The following is a 21,777-nucleotide window of genomic DNA, read 5'->3' as shown; positions in this document are numbered from 1 at the left end:
AATATGAGTAAGATGTGAAATTCCAATTTATTTCAGTGATGAACAATATTTTATCCAAATATGAGTAAGATGTGAAATTCCAATTTATTTCAGTGATGAACAATATTTTATCCAAATATGAGTAAGATGTGAAATTCCAATTTATTTCAGTGATGAACAATATTTTATCCAAATATGAGTAAGATGTGAAATTCCAATTTATTTCAGTGATGAACAATATTTTATCCAAATATGAGTAAGATGTGAAATTCCAATTTATTTCAGTGATGAACAATATTTTATCCAAATATGAGTAAGATGTGAAATTCCAATTTATTTCAGTGATGAACAATATTTTATCCAAATATGAGTAAGATGTGAAATTCCAATTCATTTCAGTGATGAACAATATTTTATCCAAATATGAGTAAGATGTGAAATTCCAATTTATTTCAGTGCTAATGGTCAGAAAGCATCTCAAAGCAGCAGTCACTCTTCATCATTCCATAATACGTCTAGTCGTGATTCCATTCATCATGAAAATAGTAATAGTTCCAGTCCAGTGGAACGATGGCAGCTTACTAGTCCTCTAGCTAGATCTGAGGAACCTCCACGTAGCAGGTACGTAAATCATTTCTTTAACTCGTAATCCAGTGTGTGAACAAAATAAAATATCATATACTCAATATATATGACTTAAAACATACAAAATGAAAGTTATTTAACATCACTTGGAAACTTGACTGTTCAAGTATATACCAAGTAATTTTATGGCCTGTAGGAGGGTTGCTAGTTGAACATAATGATTTGTGTAACAATTGATTTTGCTGCATTTGCAAGCTTGTCAAAGTAAAGCTTCTTTGTGTGGTACAATCTAGGTCACGTACTACAAATTTAACATGGCCAGTTTGTACAAGTCATATATTGTGTGTCTATTTATAGGTATGATGGAGGTTCTGGTGGATCATACGGTAGAAAACATTATGATTCTCATCGTTCTCATCATAGTGGTTCAGATTCGTATAACAGGTTGGTTCTTAAACTCTCTTGGTTATTATTACAGCTTTCATCAATAAATGGCGGTGTTCAATTTGACTAGGCTATTACTGGAAGTGCAGCAACAGGGAAAATGATCAATGACTATAAAAGGAATTGTTTGTGTAGTAGTGATGCATTGAATTTCAAGACAAACTCAACCTGCTTTTGATGTCAGATTTTTTCTTTTCTGTTATATTCTCTAGCAGATTATTTCAACTGCTCATCAAATTTTGTGTCAGGATTCTTTATTTCCAGTCAAGTTTGTTTCACCGAAGATAAAATTGCAAAAATTATTTTTGAATTTCAGAAACAATAATTATAGTCGACAACATCATAGTAAAAGTAGTTATTATAATCGTCATGAACAACGGGGAGATAGTTATCAACGTTCTCGTACAGATACATCTCACCATGGTGACCAATATAGAGGTGAACAATATCGTCATGACAACTGGTCTGAGTATAACAGTGGAGGGGGTGGGGCTCATTATCGAGACCAGGGAGTGTATTACCCCCGACAATCTGAAGACTGGAACAACAGGTAATTTTCTTTTTAAAACATGCGAACTCAAGTACTTACGAATATTTACTTTATTGGGAACTAAATTTTGTGGATTTGAATGAGGATCAATGGTTGTTTGGTAGATGACAAGGTAACGTTCGCTTCCAGAAGATGCTGATATTGCAGACTGGGTGGTAGTTGGATTGGTTCAAATTGGAACAATGGATAAGACTTCAGTCGATAATTGTTTATTCTTATTTTCACACCTAGATATATTTCTTTTCCAGTGCATCTTCAGATCGTGAACGAAAACGGAAAGGAGGTGATGAACATAGTGATCCACGACGATCTTCTAAAGATCCGCGATTAGAATTTAGCAGACAGCAAACTAGTCCCACGTAGCGTCTTGCCGTCAAACATTAATAAAACCAACTTGTTGTGATGTTCACAAGTGGCCTAGACGCTGGGGTAAAGAGAAATGATCAGTGAGTCTATGGGTTGGAACTGTGATGGTTTTATTCTCGAGTGGCCTTGTTGTGGGGCTAAAGAAGAATTATCACTGAGCCTACTAATTGGAAATTGAGATGCTATTTTTCATGAGCGACCTGTTCATTTAAGTGAAGAACTCTGATACAAGAATACAAGTCGTAGTATAACCCCAGGAGAAAAATGGTGAGTGTCATTGATTGACATGTCAAATTGGGTTGAGGGAGTCTAGGAATGAGTTTCAGTATTGCTGGATAACTAAGGTTTAGTGTGGATCTGATCAATGATCACTTGATAAATGGAATTGTTTGATGGGCAGTATTGTTGCAAACTGGAAATAGAAAATTGTGATAAGTGTCATCTTTGAATTCAATATGTTTTGTCAAAGAAATAAGACATGGGAAGGTCACAGATATTGATTTTGTATTGCCAATGATAGTTGATCTATTTTTGATGGAGAGGGTGTGGAACTAGTTTTCATGTCGACATGGTTAAATGTGATAATTTGGATTGGGGCGAAACTCAATTTTAGATCGAGATAATGTTTATTATATGATGTTAAGTTTCAAACTGTGATACTGACTTCTTTATTACCATAGAAACTGGATGTTCTCTATTACCATAGAAACTGGATGTTCTTTACTACTATAGAAACTGGATGTTCGTTACTACCATAGAAACTGGATGCTCTTTACTACTATAGAAACTGGATGTTCTCTATTACCATAGCAACTGGATGTTCTCTATTACCATAGAAACTGAATGTTCTTTACTACTATAGAAACTGGATGTTCTCTATTACCATAGAAACTGAATGTTCTTTACTACTATAGAAACTGGATGTTCTCTATTACCATAGAAACTGGATAACAACATCCAATGTTCAAAGTAGTAGTGCCAACGAACAGAGTGGTTGTGCCACCAATATGGCAAAATTTTCAATTTAAGGGTTCTGCAATTACTGAAATCTCCAGCATGTGAAATGGAATTATGTTACTCAATGATGCTGCTGGGCAGAAGTTTTGGAAAGTTGCGACATTTGAAAATCTTGAAGATTTGTGCATTTCAGCCTTGACAAGGTATTGACTGATCAATATCATCCGTAAGTTTTGGTTTGAGACCAAAAATTAAAGAATATGGAAGAAGAAAATGGAATTGAATTGAGCGAACTTGTGTTTCAAATATAAAGCTTGTTTCCAGAACAGCTGGAATTGTTCAGACTGCATTCTTTTGACATTATGACGCTTGGATTGTATTTATTTTCAAGCAAATATACATGAACATACAGGTCCTATTTAAATCATTGACAGGGAAAGTCTATTTTATTTAGGGTTAGTTTGATAAAGAATCCACTGAAGTTTGCCTTCATGGACAATGTATTTCACCTCAAAGTAAAATAGACTGGTCTTATTAATGATTTAATATCCCCTGTATGTGTACTGATAAATTTGTTGGAATAGATCTTGTGTTTTGTGTTGAACTCAGGGGTGATTATTTTACCAAAGGGTGCTTTATTAAACACTATGCATTCAATAGATTACAAAATATAAATTGGTTGGCTTATCATCTACTATCAGAGAAAAACTTGTTCACTTCAACAAAATAATCAATATAAATCTGAAAGAGGTTTAATACAAACAGCTACAAAAGAAATTTCAAAACTATTTTCAAACTCTTGCTGATGTTCAGGGTAATGGATTTTGAATTTATAATGACTGATTTGGGTTTTCAGGAATAATATTCTATGAAACTGAGCAAGTAATTCCCAAGAATGTATGATAAATCTTACACCTACAGACCCTCTGTATTTATGTTCTGGTAGCAGTTGACAAGCTGTATTTGCCACTCAGATATAACTAGTGCTCTCTAACTGTATTTACCAGTCAAGTCTGATGACAAGATGTTTGATTGTGGGTCTTAAGAACATTCTGATACTAAAAATCTAACAGAAACATCATCCCAGCCCACTCAAGTAGCAGTTGACAAGCTAACCAATTCAATTATTGGGCATAATCGTATGCATTTAAAAATCTGGCTTTGTAGATAGACATTGCTCATTGGTAAATATTGATTCTGTATATATTGAAACTATTTTGTTCAGTCTGAAATAGATATTAATGCACATCCCAGTGACTGTTTGATTCAATAGTCTTTATGTTTTGGGAAGACAATATGACATTCTCACAGTGTCAAGTTTTTACAAATTGTACTTACACCTTGACGGCAAAATCCACCTTTATTGTATCACAGAATTGGGCATTATTGCTTTGTGTTCATAGACTTTCTGCCGAAGCCTCTGATTGGCTGTATTTTCTAGTGCACAATCCAATCAAATCGCTTCATCTACAATCTTTCATGATAAAAAAAAAAGGTGGATATTGCTGTCAAGGTATAAGACAAAGGTCAAATGTGCATGTGTATCTTTTTCTACTATATCTGGCATCAAATGTCATATTAATAAAGTAGAAAATGTCTACCAGAGATGTTCAGTGAAATCCATGGCTCAAAGTGCATTTAGAATTAAAACTATAAGATGTTGATATTTATTTCAGTTTTATTTATAAATGTGATTCTATGTTTATTTTTGACCTGTCTCGTCCTAACTAAATTTGACTACATGTATTTAGCTTGTTATGAACTTTCGCAAATGATTAATTTGAAGGTTTTCAACAATTTCTGTATTTAGTTTTGTTTTTGTCTCTGAAATATTTAGTTCTGTAATTTTGGCCCTGGATTCCAAACATAAACAATAGCAGTCCTATTTTGAGATTATGGCAATTATAAAGCTCGTGTTTATGTTTTGAATACTTGTTAGTCCTCTATTATACTGATGGTAAAAATACCAAATTTAATGGAGCTGAAGTCCTTTTTTTCTGCTAGAATATTTGTGCTTTTGGATTCATAAAAGTGAAAAACTGTAATTGTATAAAATGTAAAAAGAAATGTAAATATTATTTTCGTATCACCACACCAAACATTGTAAATATAAACATTGTGTAGACATATCTCTCTACACATAAATAAAATACTTCCATTTCATATTTTTGTGTATTTTTATACGCCTTTGTGAAATGTGGAGCATATATTGGCGTTGAAGGCTGTGTTTTAAAATATCTTTGATCAGATATATCCAGGGCAATAGCAGTGGCTCATTAATAAAAATCTACACAAACAAATTGACCATAACAATTTCCTAAATGAAGACCAACATGGAAATCAAAAAGAATTTTCCTCATTTCACACTGCATAGCATTGCTTGTATTCAATAGTCCAAGCCTTCTAGACTTAATATTCCATTTGCCTACATAATACCTCCAGCAGTTCGATACAGTAGCTTTTGATTTTGGCATTTGCCTTTATATAGCTTACGACTGGACAATCAGGCACAGAAAATGAGGACATTAAACGTCCATTTCATTATGAAATGTTCTAGACTTTTCAAGAATGAAATTTGCGCAAGAATGCTCTTCCGAGGTCGATTTCTGGTAAAAGGGAGACAACTACAATGAAGCATGTCATTCTAAACTTTTAGGTGGTCTGTAGCCTATTATTGCAAACTAACTTACGGCTGGACAATCAGGCACAGAAAATGAGGACATTAAACGTCCATTTCATTATGAAATGTTCTAGACTTTTCAAGTTAGGAACGTGAATGAAATTTGCGCAAGAATGATCTTCCGAGGTCGATTTCTGGTAGAAGGGAGACAACTACAATGAAGCATGTCATTCTAAATTCTATGTGGTTTGTAGCTTATTATTGCAAACTAACCTACGACTGGACAATCAGACACAGAAAATGAGGACATTGAACGTTCATTTCATTATGAAATGTTCTATACTTTTCAAGTTAGGAACCTGAATGAAATTTGCGCAAGAATGATCTTCCGAGGTCGATTTCTGGTAAAAGGGAGACAACTACAATGAAGCATGTCATTCTAAATTCTATGTGGTCTGTAGCTTATTATTGCAAACTAACTTACGACTGGACAATCAGACACAGAAAATGAGGACATTGAACGTCCATTTCATTATGAAATGTTCTAGACTTTTCAAGTTAGGAACGTGAATGAAATTTGCGCAAGAATGATCTTCCGAGGTCGATTTCTGGTACAAGGGAGACAACTACAATGAAGCATGTCATTCTAAACTTTTAGGTGGTCTGTAGCTTATTATTGCAAACTAACTTACGACTGGACAATCAGACACAGAAAATGAGGACATTGAACGTCCATTTCATTATGAAATGTTCTAGACTTTTCAAGTTAGGAACGTGAATGAAATTTGCGCAAGAATGATCTTCCGAGGTCGATTTCTGGTACAAGGGAGACAACTACAATGAAGCATGTTATTCTAAACTTCTATGTGGTCTGTAGGTTATTGCAAACTAACTTACGACTGAACAATCAGGCACGGAAAATGAGGACATTAAACGTCCATTTCATTTAGAAATGTTCTAGACTTTTCAAGTTAGGAAAGTGAATGAAATTTGCGCAAGAATGATCTTCCGAGGTCGATTTCTGGTAAAAGGGAGACAACTACAATGAAGCATGTCATTCTAAACTTCTATGTGGTCTGTAGCTTATTATTGCAAACTAATTTTAGTTTGGGGACATTTCACATATTTATTGATCTAAAGTAAAAACTTGTGTCCAGACGGCAGCCTTTTTAAATTCTTCACTATCTCTCAACAAATACAAACAATCTGTAATAGAAAAAACAAATCAAATTTTATTTTGAATCCAGTTCAACCCGTGAAGATTTGGTGGCAGAATGTTACAGGATTGATATAATTGGATTATGTTTCATTCAGGCAAGTACTCAAGTACAATGTGGAACAAATCTATAACTTTTTCAAACTAAATATCATTTCCCAAACCATCTTTACAGGTGAGGACTGTGTACGGCTTTCATACAGTAGAATATTCCAATTGTCAAGCTCTTGTTCAAAGAATTTGCTTATATGCTTTAAGTTTCATACTTAAAATGAACCCAATGAAAAAGTAAATGCTCTGATGGCAAATGTAAAGAACAAAAATTTGCAAACCTTTTAAAGATTTTCTGGCATGAGGTGACAGTAGATCATCAGAAAGTTCTAATATTGAAACCATCCAGTTTACTATCTATAAAACATAAAAATGGTGAGCTTATTCTAGAGGAGTGACCATCCCCAGTCTCCCTAGCAACATCCACCATCTGTTTTTGACCTGTTGTTTTATTTTAAATAATTTCAGAAGAGAGTTAGGATGCTCTGTTTTCGCAAGTGGCAATCACAAATTTATATTACATTATCAATTAAAGTTATAGGTTCGCCATTTTCAGACCTCAGACAAGGAAATTCACTTTCTATTTCTATTATGTCTTATCTTTATATGATATAGTCTCAAGAATAGACAGGTCTTCATTTTAACTTTCAATAGCAGATAATTCTGAACACATGGATTTGAAGGCTCAAATTTTGATGGTGTGCTGTGAACACTATTACTGATTAACTTAGCTAAAAAAAATCCAGTTTCTGAGACAAAGGTATGATTGTGGAACGATTGGCCAACTTGTTCCTTTAAATAACAAATTTTCTGTGAACATATTTTACTTACTTTTGGTAAGATTTGAAGCCATGGTTCAACTTTTAGATTAACGATGGATACAGGAAGAGACTGGAGACATTGGAGTATATCAACAGTAGGAACCTGGCTGGTCTTAGTTTCACTGTCAACATCTGATATCAACAGTTTAGTATCTATATTGATCATACAGGCTACAGACGGCATGGTCCAGATTGAGATAGCAGCTGACACCACTCCAATCAGCAACTCCAAAACCTGCAAATACATAGTAAAAAAAAAATTAATTCCTAGTTCTCCAATAAGACGTCCATTTCTAGAAGTAAACACGATGAATTAGAATTGTCCAACAAGACACTCTGAAACTTGAAAATGCATTTGAATAAAATGAAATATTAGAATTTCATAAAATATCATACAAACTATATTAGCTATTTAAGTGGAGGTCAATTTCAAATAATTCTTGATTTAGACTCTTGAGTTTAAGTATTTATTTTTGAAAACCTGAATGGTGTAAATACAAGCTAAAAGTGTCCACAATACACATACACAGAAAAACTCTTTTGAATTCCTTAAAGATCTCAACTATTACTTACGGTAGCTAATGGCAGGGCATTATCATCTAATTGTATAACTCCGATACTGATATTACGAACATGGCCAACCAGTTCCAACAACCATTGTACCAAATACATAGCACCAGTTGATTCTGTTGAACTCATGACAGTGGAATAAAAACAATGGCACAGTATGCTGAATACTTTCTTATAATCACTACAAGAAAAGGCATTAACATACCTAAGATAAGCAGGCATATGAAATGAAATGAATGGACTTTTATGTCCTACTCTTCTGCAACTAATTGAGCTGATGAAGACGCCATGCAATGTGTCCAATGAGGGAAATTTTGCCAGGACAGTCGCATTAGCCTTTAGTAGGCATACAAGACAGAATATGACAGAAGTAACATTAAAGGGGCACAATCACTATCTGTTCGATCAATCGTACAATATTCTTACAAGTACTTACTAAAACTCAAGATATTCAAGTCCCAGTTAAATGCCAAAGAGGGTGACTATAATTTTATTTCAACACTCTTTGAAAATTGAGTTTTGAGTGTCAAGGCCCCAAGTTGCCTGACCTCATGCAAACATGATCACTTATGGACTTATTTCCCATGTTGATCCACTACCTAAATAACAAGAATGTTGTAAATTATAGAGAACCATACCAAGTTTTATTATTAATAGTAGCATCTAAACAGCTGTTGAGAATCACAATGGGTTGTCTCCCCATAGCTACCAGTTGACATCGTATAAAAACTCCTTTTATGAAAGTTTTTGGGTCTGTGAAATCATCAGCTGTCATTGTATCGAATCTATCATCAGGGATACTGAACAAACATTTTGAAAGGTTAGTTAAGACTTGTACCTATAAATATAAAATGGAATGGTTAATAACATACAGAATTTCGGTGCCAATTAGTTTGGTTGTATCCTGTCCCATGTTGATCAACAACAACTCAAGGTTAATAATTATACTTTATGTAGAAAACCATGACAAGACATGAAGATGTTAAAATGACAGTAGTCAGTAGACAGAAAGCCTAGGTTGTTGCTTTGTGCAACATTTCAAGAAGGCTAACTTGATTAGTGAAATAAACCTTATAGCACAGATTGTCTAAAAACAGATACATAAACAAAACAGTTCAGCACAGCACCTTATTTGGGAAATTAAACCAAGTGTTATCACCCTAACAGACTAAAGAAATAATAAACACAATAAACTAATTCTGTACCTAAACTGGCTTTTGAAATGAAATGTTTTATATCTGACTAATGATTAATCCTGTTAATAAAATAAAATGGTTCTAAATTTTCCAATCCAACTGTTGGTAATGAACTTACATCAGAGCAGTCTGTAACAGCTTTATATAAATTCTCTGTAGTCTCATATAACATTAGAGTAACTGATTTGGGTGGATCGTGGACCAGCAAAGCTTTGTTTAACCCTTCTAATACAGCTACACAATGAGAGGACTGGACTGGGGTAGTGGAGAATGGAATCATACAACATTTCGATAGGAAGATCTTTAATACTGAGAATTGAACTGGTTTTAACATCAATGGTAAACTCTTAAACAGTTCTATCCTACAATCATCCTGAAATTACAAAACGAAAATTGACATTAATCGGTGCCTCTACAACTGGAAATCTGTGGATCAAAATCCTCAAGAAGACAAAGTAATAGGTATGAAATGAGCTTTCCCAGATCATTCAAGTTTATTGTCCCAACTGTCTTTCACACGGACAATATCCAGAGGCTTCCTCTAGCATCACTGACTAGCGAGAACTATCATATTTCTTGAAGTATGAAACATGGTTTCATTGCTTTGCTAAAGTTGTTTAACATTTGGAACATTGTGTTTAACAGAATCAAGTGGTGCTATGTATCTGGTACAATGGTCGTTGGAAATAGTTGGAAACATTCGTAACATCAGAATCAGAGCAAATAACATAGAGTAAAACTAGGGGGTACAGTTAGGGGGGATTTCAAAATATATCGTAGAATTTTTATACTTTTTGTCTGGAAGTATGGGTCAGAATTCACCAAATCAATTCTGTTTTTCAAAATATTTCTGGGAGAGAATCTTAGAAAGTCTATGGTGATTCCTCCTCGAAATCTCAACACCATCAATTGTCCCCATTTAGTCAATCTGTCCTCTGTTTGTAAACCCAAGTTCCAAGAGGCTGGAGCCACAGACTGACACCAATATTAGACAAGAGATATATTTACCGTTAAGGATGAAAACAATGTTGGCTGTAACCATGACGATATAAAAGAAGCAGCAGTAGGTGAAGAGATACATTGTGTTATAGCTAGTTTTATACACAAACATTTTATTTCATTATCTAAAAGTAAAATGGAACATTTCATAAAACTTCAAAATAGTAACACAATAGCTAACAGTTGGGTGCGATTAGAGACAAGATACAGTGTGAAGTGCAGACTAATAGATACAATATATTATAGAAGAAGCAAATCATGTCTGAAAGCCAGGTCAGGTCAGTTTCACTGAGGCATAATCACATCCTATTTGTTTGACATTATATTTTTCACTGGTATATGTTATTTCTTCAATGGCTGAAAAAGTTCACGTGGTCAATGTCCATTATCTTTCCATAGCCGTTAGGACCTTGAGATAGAAATATTATTCTGTTCTTCAAATTTTTTGTGATTTAACTTACCATATTCCATTCTCATCAAAGGGGAGAGAACTCCTGCCCAGTTTAATGGCGGTAACAGACGTGAGACTTCATCTTGTAAAGAATTCAACACAACCTTTAATTCACCATTTTTTACCTTCTCTGGTCCTGATATAGAAAATAAAAATAGATTTGGTAACAGCTCTAAATGTAAATAAGACAATTTTATGTGTGCTACCATTAAATCCTGAATACAGGTTTTGAGGTGGTCTAGCACGTATTAAACTAAACACTACACTTCCGTTTGGCCAGCTTCAATACTTTTAGGGCCAATTTTGATTGGACAATGTTCAGCTATTAATACGTAAATTCCCTCACTTGTGTTACCACGGTCACAGATACGATACAGACTGTGCACATTAAAGATTAAATCTATAAAGAGTAGGCTAATGCCAATGTCTTCACAAAATTTTCTTCATTGAACACTGCATGTTATTGTCTATCCCCATAAGGCAGAACAGCTTTAGAAAAGAAATACAGAAAACTCTTGTTAATCATCAAGTCATATATAGTGGTTATCTCCCATGTATAATATATTTGTCTTTATTAATGTATAGCATAAATCATTGACTAACCAACACATTCCAAACTATTACCTATTTCTACCCTGTTTCACTGTGACAGGTAAACTTTGTAATTGAGACCCAGATAATAAATATTCATGATGCATGTACAGGAGAGTTCACTAAAGAGTTAGGGGTGTCAGTCATCATTTAAGAATGAAAAATGCAGGTGTGGTATACTTCACTTAAGAATTACGTTATTAGTTGAAAATTTAAAATGCAGGTTAAGGAGAGTTCAATATAGAGTTAAGGGTGTCAGTCATTGATTGGTATTAAAAATGCATGTGTGGGAGAGTTCACTATAGATCTAGGGATGTCAGTCTGTGGTTGAGAATGAAGAATGCATGTGAGGAAGAGTTCACTATAGAGTTATGGGTGTCAGGTTCTTACCATGTTTACCAGCTTCCAGTAGAAAATCAACCAGACTTCTTAAAACACTGGTTTCCTTCAGGTAACTATAGTTCGGTGGAACTGAAAAAATACAAAACAGAAGTCAGGCAAATGAGATTAATGGAGTTTCTTTAGCTTATAAAATGTTTCAACTTAATTTCTAAAAATCCAGGGTTTTGTTCTGTATTAGTTAAATTTGGTGAAACTGTATCTGATGTCAAAATTAATCAAATACCAACCACTAGCTCTGGTCTCAGTGACAGCACAAGCTGATAGATACAGATGACCCAACATCCATGCTGCATTACCCTGGATACCAATATCAGTTGACGTACTGATGACTTTAGAAGCCATTTTTACAATTTCATTGGTGGAGGTTTCGTTGGTACTGCTTCTGGCTGATGAGGGAGTCTAAATCAAATGTATAATAGTTTTTTGTCATTTTTTGGAGGGGTTATGGAAACAGAAGTTTTTGCATGGAAGTCAGAAACAGTGTTGGGCTTAGAGATGTCTTTGATAACTCAAAGAAATGACTTTAAATATGAAATAGCTGAGTTAGATAAACATTTTTAGTTATGTGGACTCTCTGAATGGAGTTTAAATATGAAAGTGCTGATTTTTATAAACTTATTAGTTATGTGGACTCTCTGAGTCAAATTGCTTTCGATGCTTACCTGGCCCCCCCCTCCCCCTCCAGCTACGGGCCTGTTGTATTAGCTGAATGGAGTTGGTGAGCTCATGTGCAAAATGTCATTGAGGGTTTATTTCATGACATAAAATAAATCAAATAGAGGTTTGATACATTATAAGCTATGTGTACTCTCTAAATAGAGTTTAGTTCACAATCTCATTTGAGAATTGGGTGAAAATAGATAATAAATCAAAAAGAGCATGAAATACAGTAATCTGATTGGATTAAATTACTAAATATAAAATCAGATGACTCAAACACTTAAATCATCGTAATAAGCTATGTGGACTCTCTTAATGGAGTCAAGTTCACAACCTCATACGAAAATTGGGTAAGAATTTCAACACAGATAATGAATTAAAAAGAGCATGGATACGTACAGCTATTAAAGTCCTCTCTGAACCAATCATTGCTAACAAACCATTTAAAACAGATACTTTAATCAGAGGAGACGTGTCCTAAAAATATAACAAAACAGATTCTTGATCTGATTAAAGCTATCGAACATAACATATTACAGTCCTGCGTAAAAATATTTTACTACATCAGGAAACAAATCAACACATAAATATATGGGCAGTCTTGATTATTGGTGGAATCCAAAGTTTAAATCTTCAATACATTCAAGGTTTAACATACTCTACATGCTACAATGGATTACTTTTATCATAAAGTACAGTTATTTAAGACAATGTTAATTGTTGAAATGTAATCGTTCGCAGGAAACTTGTGTTGTGATGATTACCTTTACACCCAATCCATCCCTTACCACCCACCCCTTCTCCTCCCAAACAAAATGTCACCAAACTGACATCAATTTGTTAATAATAATACTATAATGAATTAATTCTACCATAATATACAGTTATTTATGTGAACTAGAGGTCAAGACAATAAAACCCCATATTTTAAAGAAATCAATGAAGCAATAATAGACAGGAGTTAATGTATAGTGAGTTTTGTGAACTGTGTCTTCCTGTTTTCACGAAACTAAGCAGACTCGTAGTTCTCTTAAATTAGGTTTCATCTCCAATCTATTTTAAGCTTTTCATCAGACAATGTTTTGTATTGATAATGCTTGAGGCCTCATTGTGACATTACACATATATACTAGCTGGAGTCGACAAGAATCGGCAAGTAGCGGCAAGTAGTGTAAAAATAATCCCGATGATAAAGTTCAAGGCTGATTGCCGCAGGAGAATATTTATCATTAATCTTACCAAGATGATTCAAAAATACTGACTGCCTTCTGTCCCGAGGTAATACTGTATACATTGTAAGAAATAATTTAACCTATAAAGGCGTGATTTTGATTCCAGCAATGTGAACCAGTTCTACATCTTGAGTCTTTACGCCTCCATAATCTAATAATTTTACTGAGCGTGATTTTTAAAAAAAATAAATCTTAATGAAGTATAATAAATGAAGCCCTTAACTAATCTTCCTGATGAACATATTATATTTGAAACACGTGTTAGCACCTGAGTTAATCTCTTAATAACAAAATATTATTTTATTAACAATGAGCGTCGTCCAAAATCATGTACACCAACACAGTAGCTGATTTCATACTAGCTAAAATTCATAAAGATATGCTCCAAAATAAGAGCAAAAGTGTTGCCTTTATCATGTTTCACAAGCCAATTTTAATAGACTGCAAAAAGTGCATCCAGTCAAGAGCAATAACTCATAAACTTTCCATTGGATATTGGTGAAATCTAACATATACATGAGAATACAAAGTTTCTATAAAATCTGATCAAAACGATATTCTCTTTCACACTCAGATAAAAATTTAAATGGATGAACTGGGGCTATCCTCCTGAGCTATTTAACAGCAAAACCTTGGTCCTGGTCAAACTTCTTGGCATTGATCTTTCTCAGATTATCTATACAACTGTACAGCTGGGTTGATGGAAATAATGAAAAACATGAAAACACAAATTTTCCAATGTATCGAATCAATGACAAAACCACTATTACAGCTATATTCCATTCAGGACAAATATTGAAATATGTACAAGAAGTAAAGGATCTTAAACAAGTGCTTATGTCATATAAAATCTGAGTTATATGAGTTGCCAGTTATGAACTTGTTTAGTTATGAACTTGTGTTATGAACCAGGAACAGTACTGTTTTGTGATAAAAGTTGTTATCAAAAAGCGAATAAAATGATAATTACCTGTGATTGTATAGACGTCAGCCAAGTTCGTATCAAATCATCATAAAGTTTATTGATGATTGTGTGTCCGAGTGACATTAAATTATAACACATCATACCCAGAGCTAAGCTAACACCCGACATCTGTAAACAGGTGTTAAAATAATTCACATTTTTCAAATATAATTCAAGCAAAATAACGTAGATAAGATATGATATAAGTAATTTTGTTTGTTCAATTAATAATAAATAAAGGAATTTATTAAAAATAGATTACAAATCAGTTTTCGTTTTTAAGTATCTTTCCTCTTTAATGTACTCTAACAAGTTTTCTAATGCAGTCCTGTTCTATCCACCCAATTTTTAACCAATCAAATTGTTCCCTGTAGAACATGTGTTTTGATAACAATGAAAGCCTCATTAAGTTTGCTTCCCACAATTCTTCATTTTTTTTTTGTTTTTAATAAGATTGCCACAGAGGTGACTTTAACCTTTGACCCTGATTAGAAACTGGTTTGACCTCACTGATCAGAGTTCATTGATCAAAAATGGCACGAGAAGAAACCTGCAAAAAAAATATGAAAGGAAAAAAGTTGATCTGCATTATAATCAGATTACTGGAAATATTTCATATATTTATCAGTTAGTGAAGCCTTATTCAAATCACAGAAAAACAAGAAAACTGGTCAAAAGTCTGATAATAATTAAGTTGGGAGTGGATGGATCCTACTCAATGTTATTACAAACCAAGTCTCTGACATGTTTGTTTCGTGGGAGGATGACAAAAATGATTCCTGAGTCTGAAACGTGAAAATTAAATAATAATCCCAGATCAAAAAACACAAAGTGAAGGCAATTCTAGTTTTATTTTTATGAGACAACTTCAAATTAGTACTGATAGTCTCAGATTATTTTTGGTTTATAGATATTTCCATAAAAAAAAAATATTTCTAAATAGATTATTGTAAAGAAATAATAAATAGACCAAATATGGAATGTAAGCTGTCTGGAAGGGTTTTGTTTTCTAGAAGAGTTTTGTTTTCTAGAAGGGTTTTGTTGTCTAGAAGGGTTTTGTTTTCTAGAAGAGTTTTGTTTTCTAGAAGGGTTTTGTTGTCTAGAAGGGTTTTGTTTTCTGGAAGGGTTTTGTTTTCTGGAAGGGTTTTGTTTTCTAGAAGGGTTTTGTTTTCTGGAAGAGTTTTGTTTACTAGAAGGGTTTTGGTTTTGTTTTCTAGAAGGGTTTTGTTTTCTAGAAGAGTTTTGTTTTCTAGAAGGGTTTTGTTTTCTAGAAGAGTTTTGTTTTCTGGAAGGGTTTTGTTTTCTAGAAGGGTTTTGTTTTCTAGAAGGGTTTTGTTTTCTAGGAAGGGTTTGGTTTTCTAGAAGGGTTTTGTTTTCTAGAAGGTTTTGTTTTCTAGAAGAGTTTTGTTTTCTAGAAGGGTTTTGTTTTCTAGAAGGGTTTTGTTTTCTGGAAGAGTTTTGTTTTCTAGAAGGGTTTTGTTTTCTAGAAGGGTTTTGTTTTCTGGAAGAGTTTTGTTTTCTAGAAGGGTTTTGTTTTCTAGAAGGGTTTTGTTTTCTAGAAGGGTTTTGTTTTCTAGAAGAGTTTTGTTTTCTAGAAGGGTTTTGTTTTCTGGAAGAGTTTTGTTTTCTAGAAGGGTTTTGTTTTCTAGAAGAGTTTTGTTTTCTAGAAGGGTTTGGTCTTCTGGAAGGGTTTTGTTTTCTAGAAGGGTTTTGTTTTCTAGAAGGGAAGTGTGCTTAGTTCTAATGTAAAATCACCAGATCTACCCAAAATAATTTTAGAACCAATGATACACATTTGAAAATTTATATTTCATCTTTCATCATATGATAAAATAATATAACTAAGAAATTGTTTGTACATTTTAAGACGAAATTATATTTGCTATATATAGAAAACAGTAATTAATATAAAAAAACTGAAAAAATTCAGAGAGATCTAAAAAAGAAACCTCAAAGCTATCCTGAATATATCCTAAAACCCAAATTGGTTATAAAAAACTATTTCATGTTTGTCTCAAGGATGACATAACTATTTTTTAGATAATAATTTCTCTTTTTAATATCTTGATAGCAAGTCAGAAAACTACAAAAGCAGAATGACAAAATGAATCGGAAAAAAATTCTTGATGTTTCTTCTTAAGATAATTTTTGTTCCCGCTGTTAATTAAGGATTGCAAAAAAGACACAGAAAATTATTTTAAAAAGTTCTTTCATGAGTCTGATGATTGTCTTTCATTTTCTTTTTCCTTCTTTTCAATTACAGTCGAACATAATGAAAATATGATGTCAAAGAATTCCACATAATGAAAGAAGATTGGTCAAGACATGTACATTTTCTTTTTATTGATCTAGCTTTGACATGCTTTGTGTTTACAAAGTTAAAAAACTAGGTCCTAATTTATTTATAACTCTCGTTTGCCTACATATGTCCGAAGACCATGAGCAAATTCAAAATTGTCTAAAATTGACATGCCTCGAGTGTACAGTATTAAAAAAACTAGGTTGTACTTTGTTAATAAGTGATTTATAAATTCGAGGACAATGAGCAAATTTTAAATTTGTCTAAAAATTGCTTCTTTGAAAGTTTTAATCCCGATTTTTTGTGGTAGGAGTAAAAGTTGATTTCAGTTACATTGAAAAAACAGCTATCACTTCATTTCAATTTATTTATTAATTTATTACATTCTGGTATAGAAAATCTATCTATTATCTTTCTATTCTAGACTAAATATGTCTTAAAAATGGAAATGGAATATTGGAAAATGATAAAGATATCAGGCAGGTGACTACAGTCCAGTACCAAGAAAAGGGTCCTATACAATATCATTAGAACAGGTCTGCAATAGAAAACTTGTTAGATTATATTGGAGAGGAAAAATATAAATAAATAGAAACAATATTGTCATTAAATTACACTGGTGGCAAGAAAAATCATTTAAAAATTTTTACCGACCTATACAACTCTTTCAAAAACTAAAACTAATTGAAATCTTATTTCAACAGTCTAATTTTTTTCGCGGGACTATAAAAATTACCTGTTGATATTTCTGATGAGTCTGGTATAATGTGTCTATCAGATTGGTGATTCTTGGTGACGTTATAATATTATTGGTAAACGCTGATCCAGCTATACAAGCCATTGCTACACATATTGACTGAAAATATCATAATATATCATTTTAAACTTATTTTCTCTTTCAAAACACCTGATGCAACTGCTTGACAGGTTTTATCAACTCGGCCACCTTATGGAGTGTCAACATTGCTAATATGCTGTTTATTTGGTACTAAGGTTTGCCAACCTGTCATCACCTTCTGAGAGTCTCTATTATAATTCATATCAGCATCAATTTCAGAGAGTTCACAGAACTACTATTGTTCTTCTAGGGCACCTGGCCATGTATTCTCAAAACGATCTTAACGCTAGGATATCCTAGATTCTTATCTTCTAATATTGATTCTAGGACATCCTAGCGCTAAGATCGTTTCGAGAATACATGGCCTGAATTTGTCTACATTGCTAATAATATTTAATTAGTAATTGGGATTGCCAATTTGACATCATTTTCAGAATCGGATTTAAAATTCATAATTATCATGATGTATTGACAAATATTACCATCTTCACAATTATAACAAATAACTTAACTATTTGAAACAGATGCTTTTTTCATGCTATTTAAGACTGTTTTTGTTGGATATTTATGGTTTTTTTCACTTTCAAAATTTAAAAGATATATATACATGATATATGATCAATAACTTGATCTGGTAAAGACTAGCCCTTTTTTGCACTCTTACCTGATAACTAGAATGATTGACATCTGTACAATTAAATAACACCCCGATCTTGTCTACAATGTCTGTTACATGAACTCGTGAATCTGTCTGACTGTCTTGGCTTAATCCACTTATAGCTAATCCTAAACCTAATATACACCCACTTCTAGAAAGAAATGAAATGGAGTTTTATATCCTATTGTTCTGTATCTTATTGGACTAATGAAATGAAATGCAGTTTTATATCCTACTGTTCTGTACCTTATTGGACTAATGAAATGAAATAGAGTTTTATATCCTACTGTTCTGTATCTTATTGAACTAATGAAATGAAATGTAGTTTTATATCCTACTGTTCTGTAACTTATTGGACTAATGAAATGAAATAGAGTTTTATATCCTACTGTTCTGTATCTTATTGGACTAATGAAATAAAATGGAGTTTTATATCCTACTGTTCTGTATCTTATTGGACTAATGAAATGAAATGTAGTTTTATATCCTACTGTTCTATACCTTATTGGACTAATGAAATGAAATGGAGTTTTATATCCTACTGTTCTGTATCTTATTGGACTAATGAAATGAAATAGAGCTTTATATCCTACTGTTCTGTATCTTATTGGACTAATGAAATGAAATGGAGCTTTATATCCTACTGTTCTGTACCTTATTGAACTAATGAAATGAAATGGAGCTTTATATTCTACTGTTCTGTATCTTATTGGACTAATGAAATGAAATAGAGTTTTATATCTTACTGTTCTGTATCTCATAGAGTTTTAAGTCATGCATCATATAGGGCAGGTGTTCCCAACCTATTTCAACCTTCACACCTCTAAAGCAACCACTTGGACATTTTACACCCCCAAAAATTTGTTTCATCCACATTTCCAGCATGTGATGATGTGAGGTGCTCTCTCAACTCAAAATAAATTCTTCTCCTACACCAGTTGGCCACATCCTTTACACCCTAGTCCAACATCCCCAGGGAGTGAATGTTGGGAACTAGGGATATAGGGCTAATGAAATGAAAGGTTTTAACACAAAGCATCCTTAACCAGATTAACTTCTTAATATCATGCATTTTTGAATTTGCAGAGTTCAGCGTCCTCTCTCTCATTTAATTTCAAATAATGCCCAGGGAAACTTTACCTGTTTTCTAGCTCTGTATTAAAACAAGTATCTTCTAGAATATTTAAACTTTTCCACAATTGAGTTAAAGCCTGAAAAAGACATGAAAGTGATAAATTCCAGCTGTTTGGAATTTAAATTGTAAAAGTCACAATGTCTCTGATGGTCTATATATATTGATGACGTGAATTTAAAGTCAGATACCGCTTATAAATGTCAATAATGCCTGTAAGACACATTCTGTGCGACGTAATTGTTTCTGAGCATTAGAAAATGCATGCTTTAAGAAATTGATACCTCGTGTCTTCAAATGGACATAATAATAACTTACTAGTGACAAAATTGTTTCTGCCAACACAAAACTGATAATATGTGTTTTATAGTCGTAAAAGAAATAACCCGAAGGCTTTGATTACATGTGTCCTCAATCTCAAAAGCTTAAGTTTGAGCTTGAGCTTGAGCTTGAGCTTGTGCTTGTGCTTGAGTTTGAGTTTGAGTTTGAGTTTGAGTTTGAGGTTGAGGTTGAGGTTGAGCTTGAGTTTGAGGTTGAGGTTGAGCTTGAGGATGAGTTTGAGCTTGAGCTTGAGTTTGAGTTTGAGTTTGAGCTTGAGCTTGAGCTTGAGTTTGAAGTTGAGGTTGAGGTTGAGCTTGAGCTTGAGCTTGAGTTTGAGTTTGAGCTTGAGGTTGAGCTTGAGGTTGAGCTTGAGGATGAGGAGGTTGAGCTTGAGGATGAGTTTGAGTTTGAGTTTGAGGTTGAGGTTGAGCTTGAGCTTGAGTTTTAGGAGTTTAAGTTTGAGTTATGTACACATGTAATCGTAGCTTAAGAGTTATATAAAGCTTATGATTGATTCACATATATTTTCCACAATTCTGTTACCAGGGTTACCTACCTTGGTTCCACAAATTTCAGAGAAATGTTCTTCAAACAATCTCCCAATCAGCATTCCACAGGCCAGACCATAGTGAAACTGAGCAACTGGTGATTCTTGACAACCTGGTTGCCCTGATAACCCGTCCACCAATCGTACGATAATAGCGTGGATTCTGTCAGTATCTGTAGACATCAGGACCGGGACTAACTGAGTTAGAGCCATACAGGATGATGTCTTTGCTAAAAGAGTTGCCGGTTTCCTTTCTTTAGCTTCAACCTGAAAGTATTTTTGTATTTACACGAAATATAAAACCAGCTGTGCCTTTTGATTGACAAAGTTAACAGTATTTTCATGTTTTGTCCACTGAATGAGCCATTTCATTGTAACCTGTCAAATCTTGATGTATAAATGACAAAAAGTGACTTGCTGCATTTGACAAGGTCTTGGAAAACTAGCTCTACATTCAGTTAGCATAAAGTTATGAATAGTTTTCATTTTTCAGCAACTGAACTTTGAGCCACTTAGTTGCAACCCATCAAATCTTGACATAAAGGTGACAAAAGTCAACTTGCTGCATTTGGCATGGGCTTGGAAAATAGCTCTGCATTCTGTTAACATGTTTTGGCCACTAAATGAACCAGCTTGTTATAAATCTTGGTATATAGATTGCCAAAGATGACTCGCTGTATCAACGAGTGACAAACAAATCATGTATCTTAGCAAATCATTGTTTTTTTGTAATTTCCTAAGTACAGTTTGAATCTTGGCATGTAATCTAAGTGACTTGTTGCATGACAAAACCTTTTAACAATGAGCATGGTACTGAAATATTGCAAGAATTCAATCCTTCTTCTATTATATTATATCTTACACTACTTTCAGATAAAAATTTTTTGTTCAAAATGTACGATGCACAGCTGAGACGATTTAAAGGAATGATCTTGGGTGTCATTTTTTCAGAGGGAAAAAAAGAAGATATATGTCACCTGAAGACACATATTGAAAATTTCCCCTTTCGGTTGATATGACACATCCATGACAGACATAATGGTATCCATGACGATCACCAACCAATGAGAATGGCTGACATGTTGACCAAGTTCTTCTGTCTGCCGGACATCTTCCTTGTCAAGTCCTTTAATGTGTCTTGTTACGGCTACTGCCAGTCCAGATAACGCCAACACGGAGTTACCCTGCATGCTGGGATTGTTTCTACAATAAATTAGATACATTTAACACTAGCTACAAAATTGATGACCATATGCTGTGGCAGATCATGGAAAGAAATCTTCAAGCAGTTAATATCTGATTATATGTATAGTTTAACCTGTGACTAA

The 21,777-nt window shown here is 33.5% G+C and overlaps 3 protein-coding genes across 3 annotated transcripts; 1 reads left to right on the top strand and 2 right to left on the bottom strand.

The window, feature by feature from the left end:
• Window positions 1-6,627: 6,627 nt before the first annotated feature.
• Window positions 6,628-12,140, bottom strand: LOTGIDRAFT_164893 (hypothetical protein; the record flags this gene model as incomplete). Its single annotated transcript, XM_009061406.1, has 10 exons — window positions 6,628-6,707; window positions 7,050-7,125; window positions 7,600-7,824; window positions 8,163-8,340; window positions 8,798-8,997; window positions 9,474-9,728; window positions 10,364-10,479; window positions 10,816-10,941; window positions 11,787-11,867; window positions 12,026-12,140. The coding sequence occupies 10 exons, from the start codon at window positions 12,138-12,140 to the stop codon at window positions 6,628-6,630; spliced, it is 1,452 nt and encodes a 483-aa protein (XP_009059654.1).
• Window positions 12,141-16,112: 3,972 nt separating this feature from the next.
• LOTGIDRAFT_124794 (hypothetical protein) lies at window positions 16,113-16,403 on the top strand (the record flags this gene model as incomplete). The annotated part of the gene is made up of 1 exon (XM_009061405.1): window positions 16,113-16,403. A coding segment is annotated over one exon (291 nt), but the record flags the coding sequence as incomplete, so codon positions are not given.
• A 3,603-nt stretch (window positions 16,404-20,006) lies between these two features.
• On the bottom strand, window positions 20,007-21,639 carry LOTGIDRAFT_164891 (hypothetical protein; the record flags this gene model as incomplete). Its single annotated transcript, XM_009061404.1, has 3 exons — window positions 20,007-20,338; window positions 20,455-20,716; window positions 21,427-21,639. 3 exons carry the CDS (start codon window positions 21,637-21,639, stop codon window positions 20,007-20,009), a joined length of 807 nt encoding a protein of 268 aa, XP_009059652.1.
• Between the last annotated feature and the right edge of the window lie 138 nt (window positions 21,640-21,777).

This window comes from Lottia gigantea, assembly GCF_000327385.1.
Source record: "Lottia gigantea unplaced genomic scaffold LOTGIsca_48, whole genome shotgun sequence".
Lineage (NCBI taxonomy): Eukaryota > Metazoa > Mollusca > Gastropoda > Lottiidae > Lottia > Lottia gigantea.
The sequence above is the reverse complement of the archived record's forward strand: the minus strand, read 5'-3'. Positions and strand labels throughout refer to the sequence as shown.